Source organism: Neovison vison, chromosome 7, assembly GCF_020171115.1.
Source record: "Neovison vison isolate M4711 chromosome 7, ASM_NN_V1, whole genome shotgun sequence".
NCBI lineage: Eukaryota > Metazoa > Chordata > Mammalia > Carnivora > Mustelidae > Neogale > Neogale vison.
The window spans coordinates 162,137,631-162,154,979 of record NC_058097.1 but is presented as its reverse complement, the minus strand read 5'-3'; the positions used below and the strand labels follow the sequence as shown (position 1 = coordinate 162,154,979).

General features: G+C 38.6%; 1 protein-coding gene across 1 annotated transcript in view; it reads left to right on the top strand.

Annotated features, from left to right (window-relative positions):
• Window positions 1-15,243, top strand: part of COPB1 (COPI coat complex subunit beta 1) — a 41,342-nt gene extending 26,099 nt beyond the window's left edge. Inside the window, exons 15-22 of the mRNA XM_044258885.1 lie at window positions 3,722-3,949; window positions 4,106-4,285; window positions 6,694-6,838; window positions 8,482-8,601; window positions 11,641-11,786; window positions 12,584-12,673; window positions 14,034-14,189; window positions 14,858-15,243. Of these exons, the coding sequence (XP_044114820.1) occupies window positions 3,722-3,949; window positions 4,106-4,285; window positions 6,694-6,838; window positions 8,482-8,601; window positions 11,641-11,786; window positions 12,584-12,673; window positions 14,034-14,189; window positions 14,858-14,917 (1,125 nt within the window). The 3' untranslated portion in view covers window positions 14,918-15,243. The remainder of the gene's footprint in view (window positions 1-3,721; window positions 3,950-4,105; window positions 4,286-6,693; window positions 6,839-8,481; window positions 8,602-11,640; window positions 11,787-12,583; window positions 12,674-14,033; window positions 14,190-14,857) is intronic.
• The last annotated feature ends 2,106 nt before the right edge of the window (window positions 15,244-17,349 follow it).

The window sequence follows — 17,349 nt, the reverse complement described above, 5'->3', positions numbered from 1 at the left end:
AAGACCTTCCTAATCCTTGTATTTAATAGCTGTATAGTAGTCCATTAGATTCCTTCATTTACTTAAGCTCCTATTTTAGATTGGAATTTTCAAAGGATTTTTAAAAAAAAATTCTATTATGAAGAGAGTCGTAAGTGAGATTTAGAGGGCCAAGTAAATTATGAGGTGTATTATCTCTCTTTAAAAAAAAAAAAAAAAAAATTATTTATTTATTTATTTGACACAGAGAGAGAGAGAGAGAGAGAGATATGCACAGGGAGAGGGAGGAAACAGGCCCCCTACTGAGCAGAGAGCCCAGCTCAGATCATCTCAGAACCCTGGGATCACGACCTAAGCCTAAAGCAGATGCTTAACTGACTGAGCCACCCAGGCGCCCCTGTATTACCTCTTTTTTATCAATTTATTTTGATTTGTGGGTGATAATTATTTTGCAGCTCTCTGTGGGCTGTTTCTTTATTTAGGTTTTTGTCGTAGAGTAATTGTCTGTTCTTTAAATTTTGCTTTTTTAAAAGTCTCCAAAGATTTGTATCTGGGTCCAGTTTGATTTCTTTTCATGGAATAGCTGCTCAGTTCTGCAGATTGGGAGACTTAATAAGAGACTTTTTAGAAAAGATTTTATTTATTTATTTGATAGATCACAAGCAGGCAGAGAGGCAGGCACAGAGAGAGGGGGAAGCTGGCTCCCTGCTAAGCAGAGAGCACAATGTGGAGCTTGATCCCAGGACCCTGAGATCATGACCTGAGCCGAAGGCACAGACTTTAACTCACTGAGCCACTCAGGCGCCCCTAATAAGAGACTTTTTAAAAAGTTATTTATTTATTTAAAAGCAAGAGAGCAAGTGAGAGCACTAGTTGGGGGTAGGGAAAGGGGAAGAGGCAGAGGGAGAAGCAGGCTCTCTGCTGAGCAGACAGCCTGATACGGGACTCGATCCCAGAACCCTGGGATCAGACCTAAGCTGAAGGTAGATGCTTAACCAACTGAGCTACCCAGGTACCCTTTGCTTTTACTTTTCTTATATGATGTCTATTGACAATTAATTTTCTTGGTTTTTGTTTGTCTGAAGTAGCCTTATTTTTCCTTCATTTTTGAAAGATACCTTTGTGGATATAGAATTCTAAATTGATGGTTTTTTTCTTTTGGTTCTATAAAGAGGTTACTACATTGCCTTCTGGCTTGCAGTTTACTATAAAGATGTAGCACAAATGGCACCTGGGTGGCTCCGTTGGTTGAGCAACTGCCTTCGGCTCAGGTCATGATCCCGGACTTCCAGAATCCCACATCGGGCTCCCAGCTCCTTGGGGAGTTTGCTTCTCCCTCTGACCTTCTCCTCTCTCATGCTCTCTCTCACTCATTCTCTCTCAAATAAATAAATAAAATCTTAAAAAAAAAAAAAAAAAAAAGATGTAGCGCAGGTATCTTCTGGCTTTCTGATGAGAAGCCTGCTTTCATTCTTACACCTCTATGTGGATGTGTCCTGTTCCCTCTGGCTGGTTTTAGATTTTCTCCCTATCATAGGTTTCAGTACTTTGATTAGGGTTTGTCTTGGTGTGGTTTTCTTCATGTTTCCTTTGTTCCTGGTTCATTGGGCTTCTTGGATGTGCAGGTTTATAGTTTTCATTAAATGTGGGTACTTTTTGGCCATATATTTTTTTTAAGATTTTATTTATTTATTTGACAGAGAGAGCAAGAGCAAGAACACAAGCAGGGGGAGTGGGAGAGGGAGAAGCAGGCTTCCCGCTGAGCAGGGAGCCCAATGTGGGGCTCGATCCGGGACCCTGGGATCATGACCTGAGCCGAATGCAGACGCTTAACGACTGAGCCACCCAGGTGCCCCTTGGCCATGATTCTGTAGCTATTTTTTCCTGTTTCTTCCCCTTTCTTCTTCTTCCGGAGACTGTATCCAGACTCAGGATTATTACACTCATTCTTCTGCTCGTTTGTTCCCAGGCCTCTGGGATTCTTTTCAGGCATGTGTGCAGAGTATCACTTAGCCAAAGATGGGTTGGCAGGGATATAGAGCATGTGTCAGGATAATTGTACACAATACTAAAAAACCAAGTTGGTGTCACTTGTGAAAACTGAATAGTGAGCTAGGTAGTACAAACTTCAACATGAAGGCTATCAGAAGTCACTGAAGGTACTTGAATGTAGAGTGAAGTGATTGGTGCACAATAAGGATTAAGATAGCAGCAGCAAGGGATCACACTTTGTGCCACCAGTAATGGGGCAGCCTGACATTATGTGCTCCTAATGCAATACAGTAAGAGATATAAAACATCACCTATCTAGTATTCTAACCAAAAGTGGGGGACATTCTACAAAACTGGCCCAGCCTTTTTTAAAAAGTCATTGTGATGGGAAACAATACAAAGAGTCAGGGGGACTGGTCTAGGTTAAAAGGGACTAAAGAGAATAACAGTCAAATAAAATGCATGAAGCTGATCCTGTATTAAAAAAAAAAAAAAACCAAACAGGGGTGCCTGGGTGGCTTAGTGGGTTAAGCCGCTGCCTTCGGCTCAGGTCATGATCTCAGGGTCCTGGGATCGAGTCCCGCTTCGGGCTCTCTGCTCAGCAGGGAGCCTGCTTCCTCCTCTCTCTCTCTCTGCCTGCCTCTCTGCCTACTTGTGATCTCTCTCTGTCAAATGAATAAATAAAATCTTTTAAAAAAAAAAAACAACTTCTCTTTAAAAAAAAAAACAAACATGAAACACTTGGTGACGTTAGGAAAATTTATTTGCAGACAGTTTTTGGGACTGTTTTGTTTCTCAGGTGAGATAATGATACTGTGGTTCTAAAGGAAACTGTCCTGATTCTTCAGAGATTTATGCTAAAGTGCTTAGATGGTAAAGAACCCTTCTTTCATATGTTTAGCCAAAAAAGTAGGTGTACATGAATAGGTAGAATAACAAGGCAAATACGGCATAATGTAAGCAACTGGTAAAGTGTATCTATTCTTTTAACTTTTCTGTAGTTGGAATTTAAAAAAAAATTTTTTTTTTAAAGATTTTATTTATTTATGGGATTTTATTTATTTATTTATTTATGGGCACCTGTATGGCTCAGTGGGTTAAAGCCTCTGCCTTCGGCTCAGGTTATGATCCCAGGGTCCTGGGATCAAGCCCCGCATCAGGCTCTCTGTTCAGCAGGGAGCCTGCTTCCCTTCCTTTCTCTTTGCCTGTCTCTCTGCCTACTTGTGATCTCGGTCAAATAAATAAATAAAATCTTTTTTTTAAAAATTGTATTTATTTATTTGACAGAGAGAGGGAGAGAGAGAACATAAGCAGGGGAAACTGCAGCGAGAGGCAGAGGGAGAAGCAGGCTTCCCACGGAGCAGGGAGCTTGACGCCAGGCTCTATCCTGGGACCCTGACCTGAGCCAAAGGCAGATGCTTAAGCAACTGAGCCATACAGGTGCCCCTGTAGTTAGAATTTCAAAAAAGACAGCATTGGCATGTGAAGGGATTAGAGTAAGGGAAAACAGTTAAAAAGCTATTGCTATCTTTCAGTTGAAAGTTAATGAAGGTATTGGAAGGTGGCAGTTAAAAAGATAGGAAGGAAAAGGGTACATCAAACATATGGAGATAAAAATCTAAAGCACTTGAATTCTTATTCGGGTGAAGTGAAAATTAGGTTTATTTTTTGGATTTTGAAGTTACAATAAAGTGACATTACTGAATTAGAGAACCATGACAGTAAATAATCTATTTCTTTACTTTTCTAGTCTTTTGTTGCTGAGGCTATGTTGCTCATGGCCACTATCCTTCATTTGGGAAAATCGTCTCTTCCTAAGAAGCCAATTACAGATGATGATGTAGATCGAATTTCCTTGTGCCTCAAGGTCTTGTCTGAATGTTCACCTTTAATGAATGACATTTTCAATAAGGAGTGCAGGCAGTCCCTTTCTCACATGTTGTCTGCTAAACTTGAAGAAGAGAAATTATCCCAGAAGGTAAGGTATTTATGAGTACTTACTAAAAGTGGTTTGTGGGTTTTTAAAAAATTCTCTTGGTTTTTCGGTTCTATATGAGGGCTGTCCCTATTATAGGTCTACAGAAAACTGTCTTTTTTTCCATATTAAAGAGAGATGTATTGTTTTCTAACACAGAAAGAATCTGAAAAGAGGAATGTGACAGTACAGCCCGATGACCCCATTTCCTTTATGCAACTAACTGCAAAGAATGAAATGAACTGCAAGGAAGATCAGTTTCAGCTGAGCTTGCTGGCAGCAATGGGCAACACACAGAGGAAAGAGGCAGCAGATCCCCTAGCATCCAAACTTAACAAGGTAACAAAATGTCAAATACATTGGTAAATTGTTTAAATGAGTAAATTATTTAAATGAGCCACTTAAGAAAGTAGTAATTAGGAAGTGGCTAGTCCCAGTGTTCTTTAAAAGAAGAAATAACTTGTTATATAGCATCAGTTTTTTCAAGTCACTATGATTGATAGGCTCATGAAACAGGAATTAAAACTCAGATGCTGGGGCACCTGGGTGGTTCACTTGGTTAAGTGTCTGCCTCCAGCCCTGTGTTAGGCTCCCTGCTCAGTGGAGAGCCTGCTTCTTCCTGTCCCTCTGCTACTCCTGCAGATTGTGCTGTCTCTCTCTCTCAAATGAATAAATAAAATTTTTAAAAATAAATAAATAAATAATACTCAGATGCTGATATTTTACTGTACACTAGTACTATACGTCTAGTAGATGGTTTTACAGCTTGTTTCAGTTGTGTGTGGAATCATAGACTAACACGTAAACTGGGAGATCCATAAAGATTAACTAAAACTTAAAAAAAAAATTGTTTATTTCAATGTGGTGCTTAAACTCACAACCCTGAGATCAAGGCCTGAGCAGATATTAAGAGTTGGACATGTAACTGACTAAGCCACCCAAGCCCCTGAAGATTAACTAAAACTTAAAGGGCTGGGCTCTGGCCTCTACTCTGACACCCTGCCCTGTTTCTCCTGTCCCTTGTTACTTTAAACAGCACAGCTCCACTTTTATATTCTTAGTGTATTGACTTCCATGTCAGATTTTATAGAGAAAGTTTTCCTACTCTTAAAATATATAAATTTACAAGTCAGACTCAAATAGTCCCTTCTATTAGATGAATAAACAGTCTTAGATTAATTGGTCCAAGATAAGATTAGTAGTAGAATTAGAGCTACTGAAACACTTCCTCTCCGTTAAATTTAGGAATTGATGTTGATAATATTACAGTTATACATTTTAAAATTTTGTAATAAATTTATAATAATTTAAAAATTATAAAATTTGCATATTATTAAACTTATCCTCTTAACTATCCTTAAGTGTACAGTTCAATGGCACCAAGTATGTGCACATCATTGTGCAGCCATAACTATCATCCCATCCATCTCCAGTACTTTTTTCATCTTGTAAAGCTAAGACTCATGCCCATTGAACAGTAACTCCCCACACTCCCTTCCCCTCAGTCGCTGAAACCACCAGTCTGCTTTCTGTCACTATGAATTTGATTGCTCCAGGTACTTTATATTAGTAGAATCATTTGCCCTTTCGTGACTGACTTATTTCACTTAACATAATGTCTTCATGGTTCATCCATACTGTAGAATGTATCACAATTTCTTTTTTAAGGCTGCATGATACTCCATTATGAATATATACTACATATTGTTTATCCATTTATCTGTTGACAGACACTTGGGTTGCTTCCACCTTTTGGCTATTGTGAATAATGCTGTTATGAACATGGTCCACAAATACCTCTTTGAGGCACTAATTTCATTTCTTTTGGGTTATACCCAGAGGTGAAATTGCTGGATCACAAGTCCCTTATCAGATGTATAATATTTTCACCAATTCTGTAGGTTGCCTTTCATTCTGTTAATAAAGACCTTTGATGCACAAAAATTTTCCATTTTGATATAATCCAGGTTTCTTTTTTAAGATTTTATTTATTTATTTACTTGATAGAGAGTGAGAGAGAGCAGGAAAGGGAAGAAGGTCAGAGGGAGAAGCAGACTCCCCGCGGAGCTGGGAGCGCAATGTGGGACTTGATCCTGGGACTCTGCGATCATGACCTGAGCTGAAGGCAGTCTCTCAACCAACTGAGCCACCCAGGCGCCTGATATAATCCAGTTTTAATCTATTTTTTGTTGCACGTGGTTTGGGTGACAATATTAAGTTTAAAGTGCTGTACTCAGGGGTTTTTTTTGTTTGTTTTGGGGTTTTTTTTTTTAACTTTGGTTGCGGGGGAAGCATATCAAATTTATCTTCTTGGAATTACAAACATTTCTTGCTGTATAATCTATTTAGTTCTTGAATTTAGGTAGCAGGGACTACTATGCGATTTGTATTTTATTTAGTTCCCAAGTTTTGGAGAGCAACTAGTGAATTGAGATACTGAGGGATTTATCTGAAAATGTATCCAAATCTATTCAGTCCTTAAATTGAGATCATGTTTAAGGTATTTGCTCAACATATTTAACATCTTTTTCCTACTGAACTGTAAACTCTAGTACCTGTTAGTTCTAATGTCCCATTTGCAATTACCACCTCTGTATTACACAATAATTTCATTGTATCAGTTTCAAAATGACTTGTCTGATCTAAGCACATCTGTTAATTACCTAACAGACTTAGTCATTTGGCTAGGATATGTTTGGTTAAATTGTCTCAGTCACTTGATTTTTCTCTTTATTTTTGTTTAACAGGTCACCCAGTTGACGGGTTTCTCAGATCCTGTATATGCAGAAGCTTATGTTCATGTCAACCAGTATGATATTGTCCTGGATGTACTTGTTGTAAACCAAACCAGTGATACTTTGCAGAACTGCACATTAGAGTTAGCTACTCTGGGTAAGGAAATTTACCATAAAGGAAAGATTTTGTTATATAATAAGTCTGTAAGACAGATTATTAAGAGATATGTACAAGTTTTGTATAAGAAATCTTTTTAGTATAAGAACTTTTTTTAAAAAAGATTTTATTTATTTGTTTGACAGAGAGAGAGACACAGCGAGAGAGGGAAGACTTGCAGGGGAGTGGGAGAGGGAGAAGCAGGCTTCCCGCTGAGCAGGGAGTCCGCTGTGGGGCTTGATCCCAGGACCCTGGGATCATAACCTGAGTTGAAGGCAGTCGCATAACCAACTGAGCCACCCAAGCGCCCCAGTATAAGAATTTTTAATCAAGGCTTAGTTTTACATTTAATATTTAGTCTCCTTCAGCTCCAATTTTCTGAACCTCTGTGGTACTTGACTTTCTTAGGTTTTTGCTCTTGGTACATCCAGATGGGTTGATTCAGTAAGCTCAACCTTAGCAAATGTCAGTTTTTCTAGATAAAAATAAGAGTTGTTTAACTTACAGATTTACCACATGGCTCACTTAGTTAAATTTTTAATTGCCTTAGAACAGAACTAGGTAATTTCTGAGTCTATAGCTGATACCTACCACATTAGCCAAAGTAATATATTATTATTTCAATTAGCAACTCAAGGTGTGTTTTTATTCTTAATAAAAACCCATGAATCTTACTCTCTCTGACCACTTATACAATGACTTTGAAGTTGGAAAATATAAATTGTATATAGAAACAGTGCAGTGCCAGGGCATCTGGGTGGTTCAGTCAGTTAAACGGCGGCCTTTGTCTTCAGGTCATGATCCCAGGGTACTGGTGTTGAGCCCCACATTGGGCTCCCTGCTCATCAGGAAGCCTGCTTCCCCATCTCTCTCTGCCTGCCTCTCTTCCTACTTGTGATCTCTCTTTCTCTGTCAAATAAATAAATAAAATCTTCAAAAAAATTTTATTTAACAGAGAGAGAGAGAGCGTAAGGAGGGAGGGGGACAGATGAAGCGGGTGAAGCAGACTCCCTGCCAAGCATGGTGTCTGATGTGGAACTTGATTACAGAACCCTGGCATCATGACCTGAGCCTAAGGCAGATGCTTAACCAACTGAGCTACCCAGGTGTCCCAATAAAATCTTAAGAAAGAAAAAAAAAAAAAAAGTGCAGTGCCTCTAGGAAAAAATAAGCAAGAGTTAAGGACTTTAAGGGAAAAGAGAACTTCTACCCTATCTTCCTCAGCGTAGCTTGATGCCTCTTTAAAGAACTATGTTTCTAAAAATTTATAAATCTTCTGTGAATTATCATTCTTTGTAATGGAGTCTATAGTTTAAGACTTAAGCTTTTTGAGAACCTTATCCTCAATCATTGAAAAAGAATGGTAAGCCCAAAGTACACACACACACGCACCAACTAATTCTGAGGAACCTGTTAACTTTTTCAAAGAAAATGTGCAAATTGATATGAATAATAAGGTGTTAAATGATTTCTTTATTTTCTCCTCGAAATATTTGAATCATAACTTTTCTCTTGTTCCTTACTTTGCTAGACGCTATTAAGCTGCATACATTTTAAGATTTTATTTTTGGGGAGATAAATGTGAGAGAGATATATGTGATTTAATGTATATTTTAACCATATCTAAACCATATCTTTTTTAGGGGATCTGAAACTTGTGGAAAAACCATCTCCTTTGACTCTTGCTCCTCATGATTTTGCGAATATTAAAGCTAATGTTAAAGTAGCATCAACAGAAAATGGAATAATTTTTGGTAATATAGGTAAGGAATTGTTTTGTAGCATGTGATCTTTTTATTAAAGGATATCTGTAATAAGCAGTTGTATGACATTTCTTGAGGACAGGACCTGAATCCATTCATTCACTCTCTCATTTATGGGGGCACCTACTATTCTACTAAGCATTGTATTGTGTTCGTGGATGTACAGAAATGAACCATAGAGAGATTGTCCTCAAGAAACGCCAAGCAAAAGAAGGAAATAGATAAGTAAAATATATTTAAGTGCAACACAATGTGTGAGGTTCTAGTTTATATACTATGTGCTTTGTGATCAGAGGAAAAATGCTAACCATATGGAAGGCTTTATAGAGGAGGAGGATATGTTATCAAGGGATAATGTTTGAACTGAGTCTAAAATTTTGTATAGGCAGAGGTTCCATAGGAATGTGGGGACTAACTTATATGGAGGCATTCAGTCAGTCAGTAAGCATTTTTTTAAGTAAGTTCTGTGGTAGGAATGGGGCTACCATGGTGAGGACAAAAGATCTCCTCAGGTAATACGTGGTGGAGTGAGGGAAGACAGATAAGCAGAATAAATATGTGTAATACATAATGGTAAATACTACAAAAGAAGCTTGTGTGAGGTAAAGTTGGAGCCTGTGTAGAATTCATTCATTTTTCTCAAAGTGCTGGTAGAGTGAGGAGGGGAGGGAAGGTTAGGAAAGGCTTTGTGGAACAACTAATGCTCATGTGGCATTCTGAAAGATTAGTTAAGTGTTCTGCAGATAGGATTCAGCCAGAACAAATGCAAGTAGTTTGATACAGTTGGAGTTCAAAGTGGGCTGGAGGGTAGTGGTTTAAAAAATGAGGTTGGTGGGGGTGCCTGGGTTTGCTCAGTGGGTTGGGCCTCTGCCTTTGTCTCAGATGATGGTCTCAGGGTTCTGGGATTAAGCCCCGCATCAGGGTCTCTGCTCAGCAGGGAGCCTGCTTCCCCCTCTCTCTCTGCCCGCCTCTCTTCCTACTTGTGATCTCTGTCAAATAAATAAATAAATAAAATATTTTTTTAAAAAATTAGATTAGGAAGGTTAGTGGGAGCTCAGTTTTACTTGTCATGCTAAGGATTTCAGACTTAGTCCTAGATATAAAGGGTTAGAGCCATTAGGGAATTCTCGGTGGATTACATGATTACATTTCTTTTTTCCTTCTCTTCTCTTCTCTTTTCTTCTTTCTTTCTAAGAGAGAGTGCATGCACATGAGCTGGGTGGCACGGGGAGGGGGCAGAGGGAGAGGAAGAGAGAAAATCTTAAGCAGGCTTCACACTCAGCACAGAGACTGATGTGGGGCTCAACCTCAGGATCCTGAGGTCATGACCTGAACTGAAATCAAGAGTCAAGGATGCTTAATCAGCTGAGCCACCCAGGCATGCCCGTTATTAAACACTTCTGTGATAGCACTGTAGAAAACCAGTTAGAAGAGGCAGAAACTACTAACTAGTACAACCCACCCAGGCATCCCCCCCAACCAGTTAGAAGAGGCGGAAACTACTAACTAGTACAACTAACTGTTATGGTAGAACAGGTGAGAGATGACAGAGCTCAAACTAGCGCAGTAGTGGTTGGGTTGGAGAGAAGGGCTGAATATTATCAATATTAAGGAAAGAGAATGCCCAGGACGTGGACTGATTGAAGAGGGAGTGACTAGAGTAATCCTTAAATTTTTTTATTGGGTTTATTGTGTTGATATTTTTGGCAATCACCAAAATGGAATATAGGAGAGGAACACATTTGAGAGCAAGACTAAGGTAAGTCTTGAGCAGCTTGAGTCATATCTCAAGCTTGGATCTAAAGATGTCTAAGGGCAATTTGATAAGATTGTGGCACTTGAATAGGAGGTCTAAACTAGAGATAAGTACTTGTTTGAAACCTATAGAAATGGAAGAAATCACTAAGGGCATCAAGTGAGAAGAGGGGAGATTTGAAAACTGAATCTAAGAGAACAGCAATATTGAAAACTTGGTAAAATGAGGAGAATCCTACAAAGCTACCTGAAATGTGATAGAGAAGTAAGGAAAAATCTTCCAAAAGTATCTGGAGTTGCAAAAGGTCAAGTAACAGGAAGTCTAAAAGAAGAGTCCTTTGGCTTTGATGATCAGTGAAATTAAATATTGTTTGTGGTATATCTTGGGCAGTGGTGGTGGGTGAAAGACTTGGAGAAATAAGGACAGTATGTGTAGACTGTTCTGAGTGTAGAACTGTGCTTTTGATAAGAATGAGAGAGGGCAGTAGATGGAAGAAAGGGGATGAGGGAGAATTTTTTTTAAGGTGAGTATGTTTATAGACTAAGGGAAGAGCCAGTATATGAAGGTAAAAACTTAAGAGTGAGGTGGGTAATGATTGCTGGAATGATGTCCTGAACCAGAGCAGGGATCACAGCAGGAAATACGAATCTAGAGGAGAAGAGACAGCACTTCCCTGTTATGAAGGGTAGGGAAGTGTGTGTGTATTCAGAGAGAGAGAAATTTGTTTTTAGATGTGGGGCTAGAAATTAAACTTATTTTCAGTGACCTCAGTTTTCCCTGAAAGTAGATAGAGTAGGGGAATGTCAAGAGAGGAGGCTTGAAGGAGGAAACATAGGCTCCAGTCAGATGACAACTTTCTGCTGTATATAAGGTGGTCATAGAAGTAAATAATTTGTATTATTAAGTACTGTGGCTCTTCAATATTCATTCAGAAATATTAGTTAGGCACCTCTGAGGGAATACTACTGTTTACCTGCTACATACGTACTGACTGAGTTTTAATCCTGGCCCTGCCACTTAATCAGATCTGTGACCTTGAGCAACTTATGTGACTTCTCTGTTTCCTCATCCATAACATGGACAATGATAATACCCAAACGTAAGATTGAAGAGACTATTTAAGAGGTAAATCTTTGTGAAGCATTTAAAATATGGCCCAGGATAGACTAAGTATTATATAAATAGTTGGCTAATATCATAATTATTATTAGGAAATATTAAAGCTTTTTAAATTAAAATTTGCCTCTGGTGACTCAGGGCCTTTTTTTGTGTGTACATTGCAGTTTATGATGTCTCTGGAGCAGCAAGTGACAGAAATTGTGTAGTCCTCAGTGATATTCACATCGACATCATGGACTATATCCAGCCTGCCACGTGCACTGATGCTGAATTCCGTCAGATGTGGGCTGAATTCGAATGGGAAAACAAAGTTAGTCCTTGGGAGATTTCCTTGAACTCCTTATCTTCCTTTCTGGCTAGTGTTGAGGAATTCTCTGATAAGAGTAGTCCCACTAAAAAAAGTGTCAGGCGTAAGAAGCAGTCTATCAATAGCTATTCTTGCCAATTAGCCTTAACCAGAAACTATGCGAGTAGCTTGGTAAGTTGTTGTAAACTGATGAGGGTAGCAGTTGTATGATTAGTCTAATTGATCAAGACATTAAAGATAATACCCCATCCCTTGGATGTATGAATAATAATTTACTGTTGAATCTAATATCTAGAAGAAGTCTTACAAAGTCAGTGGCCTTGATATTTATTAAGAGTATTTTACAGGCAGCATTTTGATCTTTTTTTTTTTTTTTTTTAAGATTTTTTATTTATTTGTCAGAGAGAGAGAGAGGGAGAGCGAGCGAGCACAGGCAGACAGAATGGCAGGCAGAGGCAGAAGCAGGCTCCCCGCCGAGCAAGGAGCCCGATGTGGGACTCGATCCCAGGACGCTGGGATCATGACCTGGGCCGAAGGCAGCTGCCCAACCAACTGAGCCATCCAGGCGTCCCGCATTTTGATCTTTTATGACATTATCTGTATATGCAAGTTCTAATATCACCTTGCAGTTTGTTGGATTTTGTAGGTGTCATTTACCTTTTTTATTTGCCCACCTGCCCCACTAAATACATGAAAGGGGTTCCATATGATATGTGAGTCTGTTTTCTCAACCCTAAGATCAGAAATATGCACCTCTCTCATTGTAAGGTTTATGATCTCCTTTTTTCCCCTCTGTACAGGTGACGGTTAACACAAATATAATTGATTTAAATGACTACTTACAGCATATATTAAAGTCAACTAACATGAAATGCCTCACTCCAGAGAAGGTAAGATTTGATCCAAGAACTTCTTAAATCTGATAGAGAGTAGTATGGCCGATTCCTGGCTTACTTGTATTTCCTTTAGTGTATTTTTGTCATTGTTCACATGAGAAAAGCAGTGACATTCTGGACTAGCTGAAAGAAGTTATCTCATTGAATGCATCAATCTGCTTATCTCTTTCTAGTGGAATATACCAACCTGCTTGTTTCTAGTGCAGTGATCAAACTGAGTAGTCAGACTCATTTTTCTTTTCAGTCTTCTCCCTTTCAGCTAAAGGCTCATTCCTTTTTTTAAAAAAGACACTTGTGATGACCTTTATTTATTTATTTTTTTAAGATTTTATTCATTTATTTGACAGACAGAGATCACAAGTAGGCAAAGAGGCAGGCAGAGAGAGAGAGGAGGAAGCAGGCTCCCCGCTGAGCAGAGAGCCCGATGCGGGGCTCAATCCCAGGACCCTGAAATCATGACCCGAAAAGGCTCATTCCAAAATAGGTGTTGATACTGGATTAAAAATATCCGTGACCTCTTCTTCTGGCTCTGATTGTGGGTCAGAATGTATCTCTTCAAATACGGAATTTTCTGCTAAGTTCTGTATATGTGAAAAAAGAATAGAAATAAAAATGAAGCTGAAGCTTTAAGGAATTTTTTTTCTTTGTAGAATTCTTGCTAATGTTATAAAACTAATTTTATCAGCAAAGTTCTGCCAGACAAATGGCTTTTAATTCATATATTAGTTTATTCAACAAATACTCTAGCAGGTGCACAAATATCATATGCCCAGTACTCTGTGAGCTACTTTTATACAGAAATGAACAAAATAGGGGGGGGTGGGTGGCTCAGTGGGTTAAGCCTCTGCCTTCGGCTCAGGTCATGTTCTCAGGGTCCTGGGATTGAGCCCCACATCGGGCTCTCTGCTCAGCAGGGAGTCTGCTTTCCTTCTCTCTTCTGTCTGCCTCTCTTCCTACTTGTGATCTCTCTCTCTCTGTGTCAAATAAATAAATAAAATCTTAAAAAAAAAAGAAAAAAGAAATGAGCAGAATAAAAATTGTCTCTCCTTTTCCTTCATGGAGCTTTATGTCTGGTGTAGTCAGCAGCTCTGTAAGTAAATGGGGAATGTATATATGCAAACCGGTATAAGTGCTATTTCCTTAAAGTCACGTTTATTGAGGTATGACATAGACACAGTAACATTCACACTTTTCATATATATGTTTCTATGAGTTTTCACATTTTTGTAGTCATGTTACCACCACCACATAATAAATCCTATTTTAAATGATAATTTATATATGCTGGTGGGTCTTTGCTTATGTGTCATTCGTTCTCTAGTGAAGTATTGAATATATCATACATTTCTTTCAGGCTCTTTCTGGTTACTGTGGCTTTATGGCAGCCAACCTGTATGCTCGGTCCATATTTGGAGAAGATGCACTTGCAAATGTCAGCATTGAAAAGCCAATTCAACAGGGACCAGAGGCCCCTGTTACTGGCCACATAAGAATTCGTGCAAAGAGTCAGGTAACAACTGGGTGTTTTGTTTTTTTTTCTTTTTAAGGTCGTCTCTGAACTGAACAAAATGGAAGAAATTATTTCTTTATTATTTCTATATGTAGTATTTTCTGTTGTACTAGTGTTTTATATATTAGATGCATATATAATAATAATGTTCTCTGAATAGAAATAAACTTTTGGTTCATTAAGATGGCCCACTTTTTGGACCTATCACTCTGGATTATTTGCCTAAACCAAGATTAATTCCTGTAGGGTGTTTGTGAAATGGGTTCTTTCGAGTTTTTTGAAGTCCAAACTACAAATCTAGTGACTTGTTAAGTACTAAAAGTACTTAACAAAGTAGTGTTTTGGTGAGTCTGTTTTGTATATCCTTGGTTTCATTATTGATGTATCACTGATGGGGGCTTGGTTAAGATATCAAAACAGGGGCGCCTGGGTGGCTCAGTGGGTTAAAGCCTCTGCCTTTGGCTCAGGTCATGATCCCAGGATCCTGGGATCGAGCCCCGCATTGGGCTCTCTGCTCATGGGGAGCCTGCTTCCTCCTCTCTCTCTCTGCCTGCCTCTCTGCCTACTTGTGATCTGTCTGTCAAATAAAAATCTTTAAAAAAAAATACTAAAACATACTGGTTTTATATAGATTTAATAATTCTGAACATTTTCATTCTTCTTTACAGGGAATGGCCTTAAGTCTTGGAGATAAAATCAACTTGTCTCAGAAGAAAACTAGTATATAAGAATAAACAAAAAGTCCTTGCAGCTTTACAGTTAAAATTTAGGTATGGGCTTATTGGACTCCCAACATCTTTTGTACTCTTTCATGCTTTATGTTATATAGAATCTGAGTTCATGCTGAATGCATTCCAGCCAATAATTTATAGCCTTTCCCTTAAATCAAGATTGAGTTTAAAATTACAGTTTTGTCTTTTGTCTTAACAGTTCTGAATGCTGTCCTCAAAGTATATAATGTTTCTCACATGTACCAAGACCGTTTTCACAGTACAATAAACAGATCTATTCCTAAATCTTTTGTTATTTTATAAATAAATATATAATTACCTAATTTTAGTTATGTAGCAATGGATTTCTTTTAGTTGGGTTATAGGTTTCTATGACAAATTTAAATCACTTGAGTTTTGCATACAGACTTTGCTAAGAGAATTTACAAATTTGGTGATCTGAAATGAGACAGACCTTGATTTACTTGATTGACCTTTACTTATTTATTATTTGAACATCAGTATCTCTAAAAATGCCTTACTGTGTTCAAAGAGCCTTTTTTGGGAATTGAGCTCTAGGAGGAAAGTATCAAATAACTTGAGAAAACAGATCCATCTTCAGTTTAAAAGACTATTGTGAACCTGATTTAAGTAAACATACTCTTAATTATCCTGAATCATAATGAAAAGTAATAATCCAAAGTAGATATTTTAATCATTCACATTTAGCTCAGAGTCTTTTTTATGTTTGTGGAATTATGTTGGCTGCAGCCAGTTACTGAGACTGCACTGGGAGGATCCCACTCGAGGGGCTTCAAAAAGCTGTGCTGAGCCAATGTCTCCTCGGAGCCTTAACTCAGCCTCCCCTTTCCTTCCTTCACACTGCCGCTTGGCCACCCTTGCCACTCAGTATGCTTCCGTGTGGCTTTCTGTGCTGAGTCCCCTAAGGTCTGACTGTGCTGTCCTTTTGGCCCTTGCCTGCCTTGGGGATGATTGCGGTGGTCTGATCTTTTAGGTAAGTCTGAACACCGAGCTATTCTGCTTTGTCCTTCAGCGAGGCTTCAGGCTACAGTCAGGATGTGTCCGCAGATAAGGTCTGTGAAAGAGTGAAAGCAGCATCTCCTATTTCAGCGCTGGAGTCAGTGAAATGATTTGTTTGGAGTGTAAAGGAGATTGATACCTTGTGTGATGTCATAAACTTTGAAGCCACAGGCTTTTTTACTCAGAAAGAACCAGAGGATTACAAGGATTACATGTGAGATACCACAGCACTGAGATCTCAAAGCCAAGTCAGTGGCTCCCACTGGGGAAAATACTAGGAATGCAGGAAAGGGTCAGTTTGGTGCATTAAATCAAGTGCTGGAGATTTATGATGAAAGCAGAGGAACTGATGAAACTTTGGATTAGATCATTTCCCAAAGTGTTCCACTGAACATTATTAGCTTCCTTGATATCGTTAGATATTCTGGGAGATAAAGGATTCCATAGTCAAGTAAGTTTGGAACAGCTTCATACTGTCCTACACTGGAGATTCACCATGTACATTAGCATACTAGAAATTCTGAGAGGGCCTTCAGTCAAAAAGCAGATTTGTTGGGTTTAACCCACTGTATCTTCATCTTACTTGTCCTGGGAATCCATTTTCATAGAATACCCATAGATGGTAGGACAGGAAAAGTGACTTAACATGTTAAAGGTTTTGGTTTTATATTCACAAGCAAACAGTATTGTGTTTAAAGTCTCAAGAAGTTATGCCTCAACATCTACGTCTAGAATATCTCTCTTGATACTCTCAGGAAATTGCTAACATATTTCAGCTGTTATTGGTGGGATCAGATTGGCTTACATTGCCATTTTCTTAAATTCATAAATAAGGAGAACAGAGAGAAAGAAGTTAACACAGATGTCAGATATCTGTACTACATTAAGCCATTTACTTCATTAACATTTTCTTAGCTTTGTGCCTTAATAAATGTAAACTGAATTGGGTAGCTTACAGAGGCTGTTCATACTGTGCTCTTTTAATTAGGATATAATACACATTTAAAGGTTGTGGTTGCTCGTATTAAAAGATCATATAATTAGGACCACGGTGTGTGGTTATCTGACACCAAGTAAGGGCTTTATACTACGAAGGTATTGAATGAATAAACCTGTAAATCTTGAGACTTAAATGGCACTTATATTTAGCTATCACGACACTAGAGGGAGCTCTCAGTGCTCCCTTAGAGCTCTTAGGAAGGAAGTTACTTTCATTTTGGGATTAGAAGTAATTATAATTTCAAGTTGTTTTGGAGAGGTTGTTTTGTTTTGTTTTTTAAGATTTTTTAAAAAATTTGTCAGAGAGAGAGTACAAGTAGTGAAAGCAGCAGGCAGAGGGAGAAGTAGGCTCCCTGTTGAGCAAGGAGCCCGATTGGGACTCAGTCCCAGGACCCTAGGATCATGACCTG